Below are 16286 nucleotides of genomic sequence, written 5' to 3'. Positions count from 1 at the left end.
ACCATATCATTAGTTGCACAAAAGAATAACATACCTCTTCAACATCAGGATAGGAGCCAAGAGTTGTTTATACACTCATAGAAAAATGATAATTATCAGCAACGACACAGTATTCAATTCAACAACCAATTTTCAATCGTCAAGAGTTTCCATATTGGACCTGAAACATGTGCATAAGACATGGAAGGTAGCTTTGAAATATAGTGTGCCGTATTAGTGACATGATTGATTTCGTTGTTTTTTCTCACTGCTAGCGTTAGTGCTAAGTAAGTCATCATTCTCTATAAAAATAAAATGGCAAATGAGCTTCTTAATTGTCATTGTTAATTTGAATAAAAAATCTTGGATATCATTTCAAAAATAATAGTTGGGGCTGTACATAGTAGAAAAGAAAGGAAAAACTTAGTAGTTACTCGTTACTTACTACTACAATTTCGTTACAAAGAATTGATGTAATTACTTCATCTAAAGCTCCACCTTCTTCATCTTGATGTAACTTATCTTTTTTATTTGAAAAGGTAGGTCGCTCATTGTTGAGAAGGCCAAATGGAACCACCGAACAATTCTTGTCAAGTTGGCCGAGGTGAACGATTGCTTATCACTTTATATGGAATAGGTTTGGATTGCTTTATGTAGTCCTCATGGAGTGATTTATTGTGCTTTAGTCCTTGCTAAACTATCTGTACCACAATAGACACCTAACTTTTACACCATAAATATATGCGTACTTCTGCTTTTTCAATGCTGATCTCCGATTTCTCTCTAAACTACTCATAGTTTATATTTATTTCCTTACGCCTTCAAAGTACTCAATGAATAATCATACGAAGCATAATGAATAATAATTCAACCTTTTTTTTATCTTCTTTCTCGATTCTTCTCTCTGTACCGGTTCATCTTTTTTCTTATTATTTAATGTAAAGTAATAATTAGGGATGTGAAGATTGTCTAAATCCTCGTGAGTAAAAATCGAAAAGATTTGAATTTTTTTGTATACTCGTATGTTTGCAAGTTTGATAGACGTATATCAATATAAAAAAATATTATATTCTAAATACTCGCTAGTTCGTTTAAATTTTCAAAATAATTAATAAGACTGTACTTTATATAAGAAAAAAAGATAAACTGGTACAGGGAGAAGAATCGAGAAGAATAGCAAAAAAAAAAAAAAAAAAAAAAAAAGATATGTTGATTAAATAATAATTACTTATTTTTGGGAGTTAATGCCAAATAGACAATTAGTAATTGTTTATATAACATGAAAATGAATTATCGCGTTTCTTTAAAATTGGAATATTTTGTATCATACATAAAATTTATATAGTTGTCATTTTATCAAATTTTCCAGTTTATATACTATTTTTTCCGAGTGTATTTTTGATATAGAGAGGAGAACCTTCAACATTTAAATTTGAATTAATGCCACAAAAATATTTAAAACATATATATTATAATTTTGTTTTGCATTAAAAAAAACTTCCAGAGAATGCGGGGCTCATCATCTAGAGCGAGATGTTAACACCACCTCGTACCATTAAAATTGTCTTCGGATAAAAGTTCGTTAGATCAGTTTTGACAAATATTTATTAATATGCAAAAAATTAAAACTAGTATATGTATTAGTATAATTTATATTTATTTTTGTCCTAAAATTTCATTCTTTTTTCCTATATCTTTGCAAACCTTTTACTAGCTTTTCTTTGTTTAACTCCCTTGAGAGCTTTAAATAAAAAACCACTCGACTATCGTTAACATTTTGAGAGAGTTTTCAGTGTGATGTCTGACATAAATGTACCAAAAATTGACGTCCAGAATTTTATGATAATGAAATTGAACATTGAATTATTCAACGTTGGAGATTTACTATGAAGATAGTTAAATGATCTAATAAGTCATACATGTATTATTATTATTATTTACTCAATTATTATGTAATGAATTTCTTACATTTTTAGGTACTTAAATTTGGCAATTGGAACCGTTGTCTACGATGATGGATGAAGGTTTGGTCATTATGGACATTGACAGCTGTAATATGTATCTAATATTTAAAATTAAAGTAATAATTTCTAATTATTTATTGATGTTACTACATTTAGAACTTATAAGGTCAATCAGCTATATTCATAGCAAATCTGAATGTTTCATCTGATTATCATATTCTTGACCTGAACCTCTGTCAAACGGGACTTTTTTTGTACATTTATGTCCGATATCCACTGAAACCCCTTTCGGAATCAAATTTAACGATAGGAGTGTTTTCGTAATTAAAAAACTCGCTATCGGGATTGATGGTTTCAGGTGTCCATTCTCTTAACTTGAGGTATACCTTGTTTTTCTCTATCCCTCCTGACATTTACTTTTGAAAAGTTCAAGTATAATATATTGGCATAGATAGTCACAATTGGGAGTATCAGTAATATCTCTATTAATTCTTTAATGGTTACCTGGATTGGATTCAAATTTTGTTAAATAAATATTATTTTTTATAAAAGTGGATCATTGTTGAAAAAAATCTTTTTCTTTTTAGATTGCATCATTGTTTTCATCCATAACATTAATATACTCTTTGACTGAATGGAAGTGCTTGGCGTAATAGTCAATTGTTTTATATCACTTGAATTCTATTAAAAATATTCACCTTAGAGATGAAAGTGTTTGTATTTTAGAAGTAATCAAGAAAGAGCGTTGCTATTCTATTCCGACTATAAATGAGACAGGTGATATGGAACATAATATGAAAATATTGTTTTAGGTTTACAGCTGCCTTAATGCAATGCCCTACTCCATTGACAATAAAAAACTTGACTCTTTCGTCTTCGAGATGGGAGACACGAACGTTGCCTATATTTATTACAGCAACACTTGTAATCATTTTTTACTCTCCAAATTAATAAGATAAGTACGACCAAAAATGACCATCTAAAAGACCAACCACCACTACATTCATGTATCGCCGTCGAGACTGTAGTTTCCCCTAATGCAATAAATGTATCCTAATCCTCAAATGCTTAATGAATCTTGGGGAACACTATTTACTTTGAGACTTCATTGACTTGATAAGGGAGAAGCGACACTTTTCCAGTGTACTTAACAAATTTTGGATGATTCTCGAAATGGAGAGTAATACTGCAGGATACAAGCATATTTGTTACATAAGGAGTAAAATTGGTTTATTTAATATATTATATGAATATAAATTTAAATAACGTGTTTATAATTTTGTTGGTTTCGACGATGAAAAATTATTTTTGGTGCTCTTCATAATATTGAATCCGGTTCTAGCCATAACAATTTTGCTTTTAAGAAGAAATAATCTATAATATTTAACATTTTATTTTAGAAAAACATCGTCAATAACTTGGTATCCATTCGATAAACAGCAGTTTGTTGATCACGTCAGCTGTTCACGTTTGTCTTATAATAATAAATATAGGAATATATTGGATATCTTATTTGAACTCGGGTATTTAAAAGAAATAGAGATACAACATTTTGAAAAGAACTCATATTCTGAGTTTTTAGGGATATAGAAGTCAAATAATTTTGACGTAATAGGAAAACAATTATTGATTTAATGAAAAGACTTGTTTTAGTCCTTATTGGACCAAAAATTCTATCAAATTTCAAAAAAAATCTCTTTAGAGCTTGCAAAATAGTTACTTATCCATATCGATTGGTGCGGTACATTTGTTCAGTATGGAAATGAACTTACGGATTCAATATACCTCCTCCCCTTATCAGTTCGAAATCTAAATGTATCTGTCCTCATAATGGATCCTGAGAGTGAAAAACGTCGTTCTTCTTGTTTATACTCCTAGGGGTGGGATGCAATTCAAATTTAGGTAGTTTGAAGTAAAGGATAATTCCTTTTCCACAAATTCTCAAGGATATCTAGAAACCTTGGAGAACCAAAGTCATGTCAATAGTTTTTTCATTTTTATTTCGAATATATCGACAAAGAACATAATCACCTTCCCATTTTTTTGTTAGACATTATATCTGACAATACTTTTTTCATGCGAAGAAAAATATATTTTTTTGAAACCAAATGAATAAGGGTGATGTAATGATTATCAATTCCTTCTAACGTTTCTAAGCATGTCTTGATAATCCTTCGAAGACGTTTGCCATATTGATATTAGTAAGGACTTCTATTAACAATTTTTCTGAAATTTTAATGCTGCCAAGAGAGCCATTGTGCTGACGAAATATTTTTTCACACAGAAAAAGAAGTCGACACATCGAGCCTGGCGGTGTAATAAGTGCTCTATTCGGATTATCACTGTGATAATTTTTAAATGAAATTAAAAATGAGTCTGGACAAGAATCTTCTTCATTATGAAATAATCCTCTTTTTGCAAATTACACATTTAATATTTTTTTGTAGTACATATACATAATAGCGTGCAATGTATGAAATTACACATTACACACTCTTAAGTGAGATTTTTTAAGATTTACTTCGTCATTGCCGCAGTTTAATTCAAAACGTGTCTCTGTAGAGTCGTTTTGATCGTTTATTGCAATGATCTGACGTTGTTCATCTACAACATTAGCCACAGTTAACAAGATAGTTGTGGAATACATCGTTTTCTAATCTATTGTTTTATAGATTCGGATAAATAGCCTCTTCCATCATTAAGTATTTCAAAATTGAAGATTGCGAATGCACGACCTTTTTGAATTCTGAGAAATCAATAACTTATTCTGTTGAATTTTCTGGAGAAGTTCGAGATCTCATCGAAATTTTTCAAAATAGTGTTAGTAGGGGTGATCTTAAAAGGGTTTCAGATTTATTATATTTAACTACGTTACATGCTAGTTAGCTTTACAATATGATATTCTCAGCGACCAAAACTCGACAAATCTATAACGATGATTTACAAAGCTATTTGTCAATTTATTAGAAATGGGAGATTCCTATTGTGTTGAAGTGTAAAAAACAACATCATTTTGATAATTATATTGCTGAAGTTGGATTTAAATATATATAACAAATAAATGAAGCTAATAGTAGCATACAATTGGGTAAAAAAAGGTCAAATTCTCTTGGTGCAAGCTCCAGAAAAATTATTAAGTTATCTTCTAAATCTTGAATTTTCATTTTGTTTCGTTTAATAAAGGATTTGCTCTTAAAAAAAGTGTTTTATTCAGATTTTGAAATAATAATACATTTTCATAATATATATAGGTATAAATCAAAGAAAAGCAGGATAAAATATAAATAGTTAGATTTTAATTTTAAAAGTCTGTATCTATGTCATCAATGAGTATTTTTAAAATAACTAATAATTAAATATAAGAACTGTTATGGTAAATATTTATTAATAATCTTTATTAGTGTAGGGATCCTAAATCTTCATGGGGGTAATATTCCAATATGGTGATAAGTAATTAAGTTTTTAGAAGATGATTAGGACTAACTAAGTTTCAAAATTGCAATTATGTTAAGGTTTGCCAATATAAGTCTACAGCAGTTAAGAGGTCACTTATACTTTGTTAGCACTCAATAATTCACAAAATCTATTTATGCAGATAACAGCAAAATATAATATGCATTGCAGACATAAGTATCGAGAAAAAAGGCTGTATATTCATTGAGAGTCTCAGATTGACTTATACTTTTTCCAAGGGATTTCTGCCTTATATAAATAAAAGAAACTGAAGGATTCTTAACAATAAAATATTTTTCTCAGAATAAGAGACGAAAAAAAGTCCACTTTAGAAGGAACAAGTTTCAACGAAGGAGATGTGTATGAGAAATGATAACTCTTTGTTCATCATTGATTAATTCATTAGGGAATTATTTCTTTTTGTGGAACAAAGAACTATTTATATGTAAGATTAGAATGGAATATGCTTTGTTAACCAAAATATCGAGAAAAGAGAAACACATTATCTTTACGAGTCTATAATCATCTTGCACTTGTTTTCCAATAACAAAAGAGACTTAGTAGTAATAAAGAAATCAGGCGTGAGATTGATGTGTCCAGGTTAAATAATTATCCGTATATCACAAAGTCCAACTTGTAAATGGAATGGATATAAATGTGATTGAGATGAGTGAATTCTCCGTTGCATAAATCAAAAACACTGAAGGATTCTTATTAATGAAATAGTTCTTTTAGAGTAGGAGACAAATTAGAGTTGACTTTCAAGAATTTCAAAGAAGGAGCAGTGGATGGAGGATGAGAACTCTCTTTGTTACTCCTTGGGTCTTTCTGTCGTTTTATGGAACTCCTTAGTTCTTATATGTAGAAGTATACCATTATTCTGTAGAATATCTGGAGGAATTTATGTATAGACAATGATTAACGAGATTAAAAGTAACTATAATTGGCCTTGGCATTAAGAGGCACTTGCACAATCAACAATCCTTCCATTAATTTTAAAGGAGATGAGATCCAACGAGAGAAGCACTCGTTCAGTCAAGAGTCCAGATCAGAAGGCGTGTGAATTGGATATTATTCCTATCAACGGGAAGGAGGAATGGATGTGGATCCATATATTTGATTGCTACGTAGGAGAGATCCATCCAAATGACCATGAATGAAATGTATTTCCAACTCCTTACTTCTCTCACCTCCCTCCTTCTGCTGACTACTGAGTAATGGAATTCAAAGTCGTACCTACTAGCCTAGTAGGCACGACTTTGAATTAGTAGTACTAGGGTCTATAAGTTTTGTGAGTCCAAAAGAAGTTGCAAGTCCCTCTCATAGAGAAAGAAAGACATAAATATGATAAGGATTTTTACTTGGCTGCTTGGCTTAGTTAGACACATAGAGAACAAACATTATGATCTTAGAAAATAGTGTACAGCTGTTGTAATATGTGTAATTGTAGATATGTTATAATCCGAAGGAAAAAATCGAACTTGATTTGACTTGAGCACATCTTTAATTGTTTGAAACCTCGTCTTAATTCTATTTACAGGAAGATCTTTTTAGGCAATGAATATCATAAGAATTTATTGATTCAATTTATGGTTGTTTCGGTTATTTGTTAATGAATTAATAACTAATTCATAAACAATAGAAAAATGGAAATCTATCATACCTCGAAATTAGATGTTTATTCATTGTGTTTTGATACTTCTCCTAATTTTGTAATAAAGAGAATTACACTCAAATATAAAATCGAATTTTACATAAAAAAACTAAATTTACTTGAAATAAATACATTAAAAATTCAAAAGACATAATAACTGTAATGAATTTTTATTTAGCTTTGACCTTGGAAACAACTTATTTTCTAAAATAAATTATTTAAAAAATATATTTTACTAATATTTTTTTAAATACATTTTAAAAGACCTCACCCATCAATTTTTAGTGATATTTTTACATGGAAAATTAGTTGATAGTAAAAAGAAACTTACTTATTTCCTTCATTTCAAAGACGAATATTTTCACACAGAATATATAATTATTATATATGCTCGGAAAAACCTATGAAAAACCGTTCGCTGAAGGAAGATGAAGTTCTGTGATTAAATCTTCACAATACTTCCATGATTGAGCAGAATACCAGAAGAACATCAAAATCTTCTTGTGCTGAAGCACGAACGAAGAAAATAATGAACTCACACTCAGTCAAATGAGTAATTCATTACCTACTCCATTATCTGTTTCAAACATAGAAAATAGTTTCAACCATAGAGTATCAGTCAGATTTATAGTATCTTTTGTAAAACCTAGATGCTTAAATTATCTTGTCTCAGTCTGAACTACAACCAAGAAGAGGCCAATTTCAAAACCCTCATTTTGATATAAAATAAAATAAATTATTTATTTATAATAATTAGGAATAATATTTTCAAAATTCTGTAATTATATTAATTCATTATACAACGGGCTATTTGTTATTTGTGTTTGGTACCCTTGAATAAATAAGAAATGGAACGAAAGAAAAAAAGAAAATTATAAACAATAAAGATTCACCGCCGTAACTACAACATATTAATTCCTTTTTGTCCCTCAATATAAATCTAATCAGTAATTTAAAGTTGTACATCAGTCATGACTACATCAAACGTTACGTCACCTTCTTCTGGCTCTGTTCGAAAGGATGTGAGTCTTCCCATGTCCCGAGTTCGAACCATCATGAAATCATCGCCAGATATTGATAATATAAGCCAGGAGTCCCTTTACCTCATAACTAAGGCTACGGTTAGTACATAAAGGATTCTCTTCAAATGTAGAAATACCTCCTTAAGTTTTATTTATTTGTCTTTTGGGTTATTTTAAAGAGCGTTTTCATGTAGTATCAACCATTTGTGGAGTGTAAACAACCAAGTTTTATTATAACAATAAAATCCCTTTTTTTTTAAATAATACTAAGTCAACTATTGGATGTCAAAATGGATCGACAAATAAAAGGACATAAACCTTACTGTTTATTAAAAATCTATCCCTCTATTGCATAGTTATACTGCATATCAAACCATAATAAGTAATATGTTTTTACATCTTCGAAATAATAATCATATTTCCATAGTCTATATCAGCATTTCTCAAAAAAAAAAAAAAAAAAAATCAGTCAGGACACCTTCCAAAAGTACATAAAATCTCTAGGAAACCCCAGTTTAAAATATTTGAAAAAATGACACTGTATTGCCTAGATGGACATGTTTTGTTTATTTTATACTATACTTTAATGAACAGAGAATTAAATCTGAAAATAGTATGTTTGCTCGAAACCATCGAAAGATTTTACAATTTTATGCCGCGTGTAATCTCTCACTAAGGTAGATGCCTAACCTTGCAACCTTCGGTGCTAACACAGAGCTGGTGGACGAAGGCTCGTATGAAGTAGGCTGAGGCTCAATAATCAATCATATCAAATTCTTGTGGGCCTTATTTTAAAGAAAAAACAACGATTTTCTTGCTCACATTTATTTTTGCGTTTAAATGATAAAACAATATGCTGCACAACGCAGTGACGCTGAACCCGGTGGGCTATTAAATTAACACATTATTCGAAATTATTACTTAAGAAAGATTTTACGGTTAATTTTATATATCTAAAATGAATTTGAAATTTTATTCTTTGGTATGTAAAAATAATGTATTTATATATTGAATCTAAGATTTCTTTTTTTTTAAAATTAGATGTCAAAATACCAATTTATTGTGTGTGCTGCGGCACTCACTTAGAGAAACGCTGGTGTAGACAATAAATGAACTAATACAACGGAAATAATAAGATATTTTTTTAGTCCCTAATCGATCAACAAATAAATATATATATTTATATTGTACAAATCTAACCATTTTTAGGGATTTTCAGAACAAATCACTTTGCTTTAATTCAAATGTCACTACTTGTCGTTATGATGGAGCATGTATTCAATTCATGTATTATTATTATTTTTTAAATTCTTAAAGCCATTTGAAGATTTCAAGATTTATTGGAAATATGTTCATTTAATATGGTAAAAATACCGACTAAGAGCCCCATGATAGCGTCGCCTTTAATTTTTATGTAATTATGATATCATGATAAAGCTCTATTGTCAAAAAATAATTAAAATATAAAAATAAATGTAACCCAGGGCAGGCTTCTAGTAGTAATACATATCCGTTTATATTTTTTAAAATCTCTTTGTTGAACTGGAATTATAAATCATCATAAAACTAATACTTTTTACATCCAATGTAGGAGTATTTTATCATTTATTTAACAAAATTATCTCAGAAGAATGGAGGGAACCTGGGAAATGTCGACTATGACGATCTGTCAGAGGTTGTTGAACGGAAGAATGCGCTAGAATTCTTACAAGACATCATTCCCAAAAAGATAAAATATTCAGAGTATCTGGAACTGATGAAAAAAGAAGTAGACGTTGACGAAGATGATGTTCTTTAAATTGACGTTAAAAAATTATCAGCTTCTTTTGTAAGAACACCACTTTTACCATGTTCGAATTTTGTAATAAGTCCTAAACTCTTTTCAGCTACTTCTAACCATATGTCTTCAAGATCTTTGCCTTGCATTATACGCTTAAATTCTCTTATAAAATCATTGTACTTGATTGGTAGAGATTTGATCAAACATGTATCTCTATAAACTTTTAAACAGGGAATTATGTTTGTACAAGAACCCTTACGAAGAAATTGTAATAACGTTGACTCAAGCATCTGAGCGGCTAGAATATAAAATGAATTGATTATTTATAAAATTTGTAATAAACCGAAAACTTACCTTCGTCGATATTGGTTCCTTGTTCTAAAAGTGCAGTAAAATCATGAACTGGAGTTGAATTAGAAATACCAGTGACCGGTCCTTTATCGTCTTTAAGCCGTTTATCTTCACCATTGTTTTCGTCACTGTAAAAGAAAAAATTATGAAAATACAAATAATATAGAACATATATGAAATATTCAGACTAGACTTACATTTTTCTCTTTTTACCTTTGTTTGCATCTTTTAACTCTTCCAAGGGAAATAGATTTAACATTTCTTCAAGGACTTCCCTTGTGCCACTTGTCACTCTTTCAGGAGTATCAAATAATTTTTTAATGAAGACATCAACATCTGGTAGAACTCTTCCTGGATTTAACGCTCTATGAGATAGACATCGGTACAGATATTGATTACACGGGTTTGGAATAGATTCAGTCTGAAACTCTTCGTCTTCCAATAGAGCAGCATCAATATATTTATCCATTGCATTAAGCTGATCTTCGGAGGGTCTTGAGGTGTTGGTATACAAGGATAGAAACGTAAACTTTCTTACATCTTCAGCATATGGAAGTTCAATGAATATTAAACGATAAGTCTCGTCAGATTCTTCATCATCTTCGGGAGTAATTATTTCAGGAACGAGAATGCCCATACGTGGAGTAGTTTTAGCTCTATAAACTTTACGAACGAGTGCAGCTCGTCCAAGTTCTACCATGCTCAAAATAATCGCGGATAAAGCAGTGGAGGAATGAGGATCATTTTCAGTTGGCAGAAAGGCCATGTTTCCGTTACCCAGAAGATATTGATTGGGTATTTGATCTTTTTTAATAAATCCAATTACTTTAAGACTTTTACCCCCACCTTCATAATGGAAATTAGCCCTATCCTCCTCTAAAAATATAATGAGTATGATGCAGAAGTGGTGATTTTAAAAATCGGACAAATACCTGATACTGTTATTAATTTGGATCCATATTTGTAACTTTCAATAAGATTATTTGCCTCCACTTTTTTCTCATTATCGTCTTTACGAACATAAGACACTTCTGGTTTCAATTCATAGCTTGATTCATCCGTGGGACGAGCAAGACATTTCTTCCAACTTTTCACGGGTTCACGTCTAACCTAAACACACATACGATATAATATATTTTTTAATCCATCCTATCAATTTCCCTACAGCAATATATCCTGTCGTACTGATCCTAATATTTGGTCCAATTTCAAGTACTACTCTCCAAGGAAATGGTTTTTTATTCTTTCGTTCCTTATATAAAAGATTAAGCATAGCTTCTTCCACGTTACAAAAAATACCATCCGTTCTTTCAACCATTTGATTGAGCAGATCCGATGCTGAAATTTGATTCAATGATTGAGGCTTCTTCGTTGAATGAGATTGGGGTGGATCATCATCTCTTCTATTCGACGTACTTGGTCCTTGTGAAGTTCCTGATTCATCCCATTCAGGACCGCTAAATACGTAATCATAATTGCATTATAAACTAAGTAATAATTGTAATATTATCATACAAAAAGCACAGCTCAGCATTTTCATTTTCCATGTTGGTTACGATAACCTCAAATTGATCTTCATTACAAGGAGTGGCTAAATCGGACATTAAAACAATTTTCTTATTAGCCTGAGGAGCCTTATCCTTGAGATAATCTAAGCCCACAACTATAGCATCTAACCAATCCGAGCCCTTTTCACTTTCTCCGCCAACTTTTAGTTCCAAATAGCGAAGTAACTCAAAAGAAGCAGGTCCCCAAACGTCTCGAACGACCTTCACACCTTCGTAATCCATGGAATTATCCGTTTCCTGAAAATATTGGTCATAACTATTCATGATTTCTTTTATAATTATTATATCCTGATAAACATCAACTTATTATTCATTGTATGCATTGAGTATCTATCCCATCTGGCTTTTATTCATTAGATAAATTCTATATTAAAATATTGACCTGAGATCCAAATAATACGAGTGCAAACCGATCTTTAGCTTCACTAAACATCTTACGCTCTACGAGACTCATGGCGGCATTTTTCGCTTGTTCCAAATATCCAGAGCGTGATGAGCTGGGACCAACATCGATGAGCAGGCATATAGCATCTATCTACCAACAAAAATATTGAAATAAATCAATCAATTACTCCATTTCCATTACTTACTTCAATTTTGGGGCCCATAACATTAGCGTCCAATTAATTTATAAAAGAAACAAATTAAACTGTCTATGAAATGATGTTATTTGAAAATAATTCTTGTTGAAACTTGCATAAAGTATTATGACGTCATAGTATTATGTCATATTTCTCTTGAGTTTATTATTATATATGTTTTGTAGAAGTTGAGATGTTTGCACAAGTTGCAACTTGTATTAGCAAATTGGACAATCTGCGATTTCTTCGTCTTAAAATGCGTTATTTAATTACAACATATTTACTATCATGTCATTTTAATTTATTAAAATTTCATAGTTACTATGTATTTATGAAATTATGAGTAATATGTTTGTGGGCATTTGAATTTTTAAATGTGCTACAGAAAATAATATTTTAGTAGTTTGTATTAAAACAGTCAAAACTACACCATTTAAATTTCGATAATATTCAATTATTGCATGATCCCCATCCCATGTATTTTAAATGGTCATTGAAAATTGTTCATGCCATTTTTGGTTTGCAACTTGTACAAATCGCAAATTGTACACAATAAATATACTTTTAATTATAAGTTATAACTTATTGTTTACATATTCAACAGACATTGTGTACTCTTCATAGTACGCCTAATATTTCTTGTGAGTCATAACTCATAGTCATATCCAGGAGTAGGCATCCTTTGAGACATGGAGTGCCAACTTCAATGATATTAATCAATGAGTGTCCACTATCAACAACAATAGTAAAAAAACACACAAACTACGAGAATATATTCTAACTTGCGCGTGCCAGTGAATATGCCTCGGCGTGCCAGCAGTGGTACGCGTGCCATAGGTTGCCGACCCCTGATCATATCTCATAAGTATAGTTGATAATATTGTAGAGAAAACGCGTGCGAGGAGGAGGGGGGAAAAAAGACATATGGTATCATTGTTTAAAATACTGATGTGATTATCATCTGCTTGCTTTATTATGATTTTTGAGGGTATAACTAATGTATTTATTAGCAAAATGTTTAATGAAGATATACTACGTATAATTGACTTCGACGTTTTTATCCGTTACAGTAGATTTGAAAACGTCACACTCCATGAAATTGTAATTCATTATGAATCTTATTCTCAGAATAATAGCTAATGAAACGACAAAGTAGAGTATTTGAAATATATTTGAAGCTCAAAGTTTAAAAAAGAAGGCTTTAATTAAATATAATCTACATACTAAAAAATAAACCATTAAACATTTAAGTTAAATATACAAAATTAAACAATTAAAATCATATAACTATTAATAATAATAAATTATAAATACAGAATATTGAAATAATAGATTGATCCAAGTAATATTTTCTTGTTCTGACATCGGAATTCAGTTAAATATGTCATAACTTTAGGTTGCAATACACAAGTGAGACGTGGAGTTTAATCAAAAGATAATCACCCCTCTTCTTCATGTGGAAGTTGCTATATACAATTGTGCACAGGATAGATATATCTCTACCGATGAGATCTAACTAATTATTAATAATAAAGTAAATGTCAAAATCATAAAATTAGACAATAAATATATTAATAAAAAAATGTTAGAAATAAATTCATCGTAAAGATTTAGAGCAAAAGCTAATTATGTAGTAATGTCCGGCGATATTACTCCCTATTAAGAGCATCAAAAAAGATTTCTCCCCGTTATTTAGGTATGCTTATATAACAACATACTATTATCATGATGGATATACACAATTGTTAATTATAATGCAACACCCAATGTAACTACCCTCGTTGTTGTGACCATTTAAACAGTTGTTTTTGCCTTTTATGAGTTTTCTGAACACCACTTCTTGGAGCCCATCAACAATAGCTAAGCCTTTAGTGATAAAAAAGTAATATTTATTGACTATGTAATATTGGAAAACCTAATTATCATACCCAAGTCTTAAAGCGAAGTAAGTAGTCTCAGACAAACTAGTTGCAAACCATCCAAAGCTACTACCCCCGTTGTTGTGACCATTTAAGCAGTTGTTTTTGCCCTTTACTGAGTTGTGTTTCATAATTCTTGATATGTTTAGCTAAAATAGAATCATATTTTATGGTTAGATTAAAAAAAAAATTGAATACTTACTGAGAGATAGTACAAAATTCTAAGTTCCATTTCGATATTCGTAAATACTTTTTACTGATAACTTGATCATCATTTGGTGTGGATGACTTAAAACATTTTTATATGTATTTCTATACATGACATCAGTACCAACATCCTCCATTAATTTAATGATGGTTCCTCGGGAAGGGATATGTTTACCCTTGTATTTGTCCATAAATTTTTTGAACGTAGATGATTAGCAATGGATAAGGTTATATTACATGCAATAAGCATCGTTGTGAGATCAAAGTTAAAGTCTGACTTGATGTATTCATCGTCAAATTGATTTTATAGATGAATATCCATACTCTTGTTATGAGATGAGGATAATGAGTGGCGTGTAATTCTAGACAGGGGACTAAAGGCACATTTATATCGACAAATCCGACAAACCATCTGTTTCTCATCCGGTAAGTATTTTCCAAATTCCTCGGCCTCCATTTTCATAAATCCAGACAGAAGGCGACATCATTTTGGGGATTTTATTCAGTTCTCTATCGACTATCACCATCTCATATTATATTAATATTGAATAATAAAGGCGGGAATGATAACGTTCATGATTGATAGAAGAAGATATATATTATTTAATCAATGATGCCATAAGTAATTCTTCTTTTCTCCTCGCACGCTTTTCCATTCTTACCAAAATTATCACCCTTACTCATAAGTGACCAGTGTTAGGTAGTAAAAAGTTAGTTAATATATTAATGTCATAACTCATAACTAATAACCAAGGTTGTGCCCGGTTCGGGTTCAAACAGAAAAAAGGCCCAAAATCATCTGGTAGTTTGCCAAATCAGTTACTGCTATTTATATCTTTTATACTCGCAGACTATCATTGTCATATTATTTCTTCACCATTTTTAAAATAAATTAAATATTATTAAAATCTAGACAGTATTTTATTCGATACTGTATTATAATATAACTTAGTAATATTTGATTAAAAGAGTAGAGTCGCAATATGTACTCTTCATAGTACGCCTAATATGACTTGTGAGTCATAACTCATAGTCATATCCATGGATATGTAAACTTTGAGACATTTTTTTAAATCGTTTTTGAATGAATATGTGTAATAAAAAGATAAATATAAGTTGTTTGACTTAGTAAAAGCTCACAATCTGATGACAAACATTTGGAACAGTATTGTTGTGAAATTGAATACCTCCAATATGACCGTTAAAGAAACATTCGAAAGAAATTAACCCTGTCATGCATTAATAGTGTTGTGTATGTTCTTATTTAGGACTGAATGCAGTTGTCCGTCTAGTTCAGTCTCGGTCAGGTTCAGCTCATTCCTGAATATAATTCCTTAAACTTAAAAAGTTCGGTCCTTGATGACATCACTCAACCTTTTTATTTTTTAATCAATTCTAGTACTTACAGTCTGAAAACCCGACAGTCATAAGGACCGGTCCCAAGAATATGAATGTCCCAAGTCTGGGTCAATTAAATAAGGACTGAGACAACAATACACATTGCTGACTACGCCACGCTTACGGATAGTTGATACACAAACACAACGTACTAGAGGAGTCTATAAGTTTATTATTTCAATCAATTTTCTTATTCAAAGGTTTTTCTTTCCTTTGTAGTTTATTCATCTACTTGTCGATTTTTTAAGATTATTTTAGTTAATTAATGATATAAAGATCTTAAATAATAAAACTTTAATTGCTTTATGTTTTTCTAAGAAAACGCACATTTTATTTGTACGTATCTATTTAAACATATGATAAATAAAGAATAAACAAGAGGGGAAAAAAGCACAGTTTGACTTTGAATA

General features: G+C 30.5%; 3 protein-coding genes and 2 long non-coding RNA genes across 8 annotated transcripts in view; 1 reads left to right on the top strand and 4 right to left on the bottom strand.

Annotated features, from left to right (window-relative positions):
* The window catches only part of LOC121121727 (cell adhesion molecule Dscam1), a 414757-nt gene extending 413935 nt beyond the window's left edge, over positions 1-822 (bottom strand). For 2 of the 3 annotated variants that reach the window (XM_071889818.1, XM_071889821.1), the window contains exons 1-2: positions 425-818; positions 35-281 (exon numbers count right to left, since the gene is read on the bottom strand). The gene's annotated coding sequence lies outside the window, so the exon portion shown is untranslated. Of the gene's footprint in view, positions 1-34; positions 282-424 lie in introns of all 3 variants that reach the window. The other variant, XM_071889819.1, reaches the window with a different exon arrangement.
* A 2325-nt stretch (positions 823-3147) lies between these two features.
* Positions 3148-3979, bottom strand: LOC139905945 (uncharacterized). The gene is made up of 2 exons (XR_011781105.1): positions 3716-3979; positions 3148-3299 (listed from the first exon to the last, which is right to left on the bottom strand). It is a non-coding gene; the product is annotated as an uncharacterized lncRNA (long non-coding RNA).
* A 3935-nt stretch (positions 3980-7914) lies between these two features.
* LOC121121361 (chromatin accessibility complex protein 1) lies at positions 7915-10382 on the top strand. Of its 2 annotated transcripts, XM_040716253.2 has the most exons (3): positions 7915-8171; positions 9664-9900; positions 9959-10382. In XM_040716253.2, exons 1-2 carry the CDS (start codon positions 8022-8024, stop codon positions 9868-9870), a joined length of 357 nt encoding a protein of 118 aa, XP_040572187.1. In that variant the 5' UTR covers positions 7915-8021; the 3' UTR covers positions 9871-9900; positions 9959-10382. The 2 variants fall into 2 exon arrangements, with proteins under 2 accessions (XP_040572187.1, XP_071745926.1); XM_071889825.1 differs by having other exon boundaries at positions 7922-8171; positions 9664-10382.
* On the bottom strand, positions 9567-13111 carry Ku80 (X-ray repair cross-complementing protein 5 Ku80). Its single transcript, XM_040716252.2, has 8 exons — positions 12362-13111; positions 12154-12306; positions 11719-12008; positions 11369-11660; positions 11136-11313; positions 10401-11079; positions 10207-10331; positions 9567-10150 (listed from the first exon to the last, which is right to left on the bottom strand). The coding sequence occupies exons 1-8, from the start codon at positions 12377-12379 to the stop codon at positions 9867-9869; spliced, it is 2019 nt and encodes a 672-aa protein (XP_040572186.1). The 5' UTR covers positions 12380-13111; the 3' UTR covers positions 9567-9866.
* Positions 13112-13505: 394 nt separating this feature from the next.
* LOC139906040 (uncharacterized) lies at positions 13506-15162 on the bottom strand. Its single transcript, XR_011781235.1, has 3 exons — positions 14474-15162; positions 14281-14420; positions 13506-14218 (listed from the first exon to the last, which is right to left on the bottom strand). It is a non-coding gene; the product is annotated as an uncharacterized lncRNA (long non-coding RNA).
* Between the last annotated feature and the right edge of the window lie 1124 nt (positions 15163-16286).

This window comes from Lepeophtheirus salmonis, chromosome 7, assembly GCF_016086655.4.
Source record: "Lepeophtheirus salmonis chromosome 7, UVic_Lsal_1.4, whole genome shotgun sequence".
In the NCBI taxonomy this organism is placed as follows: domain Eukaryota; kingdom Metazoa; phylum Arthropoda; class Copepoda; order Siphonostomatoida; family Caligidae; genus Lepeophtheirus; species Lepeophtheirus salmonis.
The sequence above is the reverse complement of the archived record's forward strand: the minus strand, read 5'-3'. Positions and strand labels throughout refer to the sequence as shown.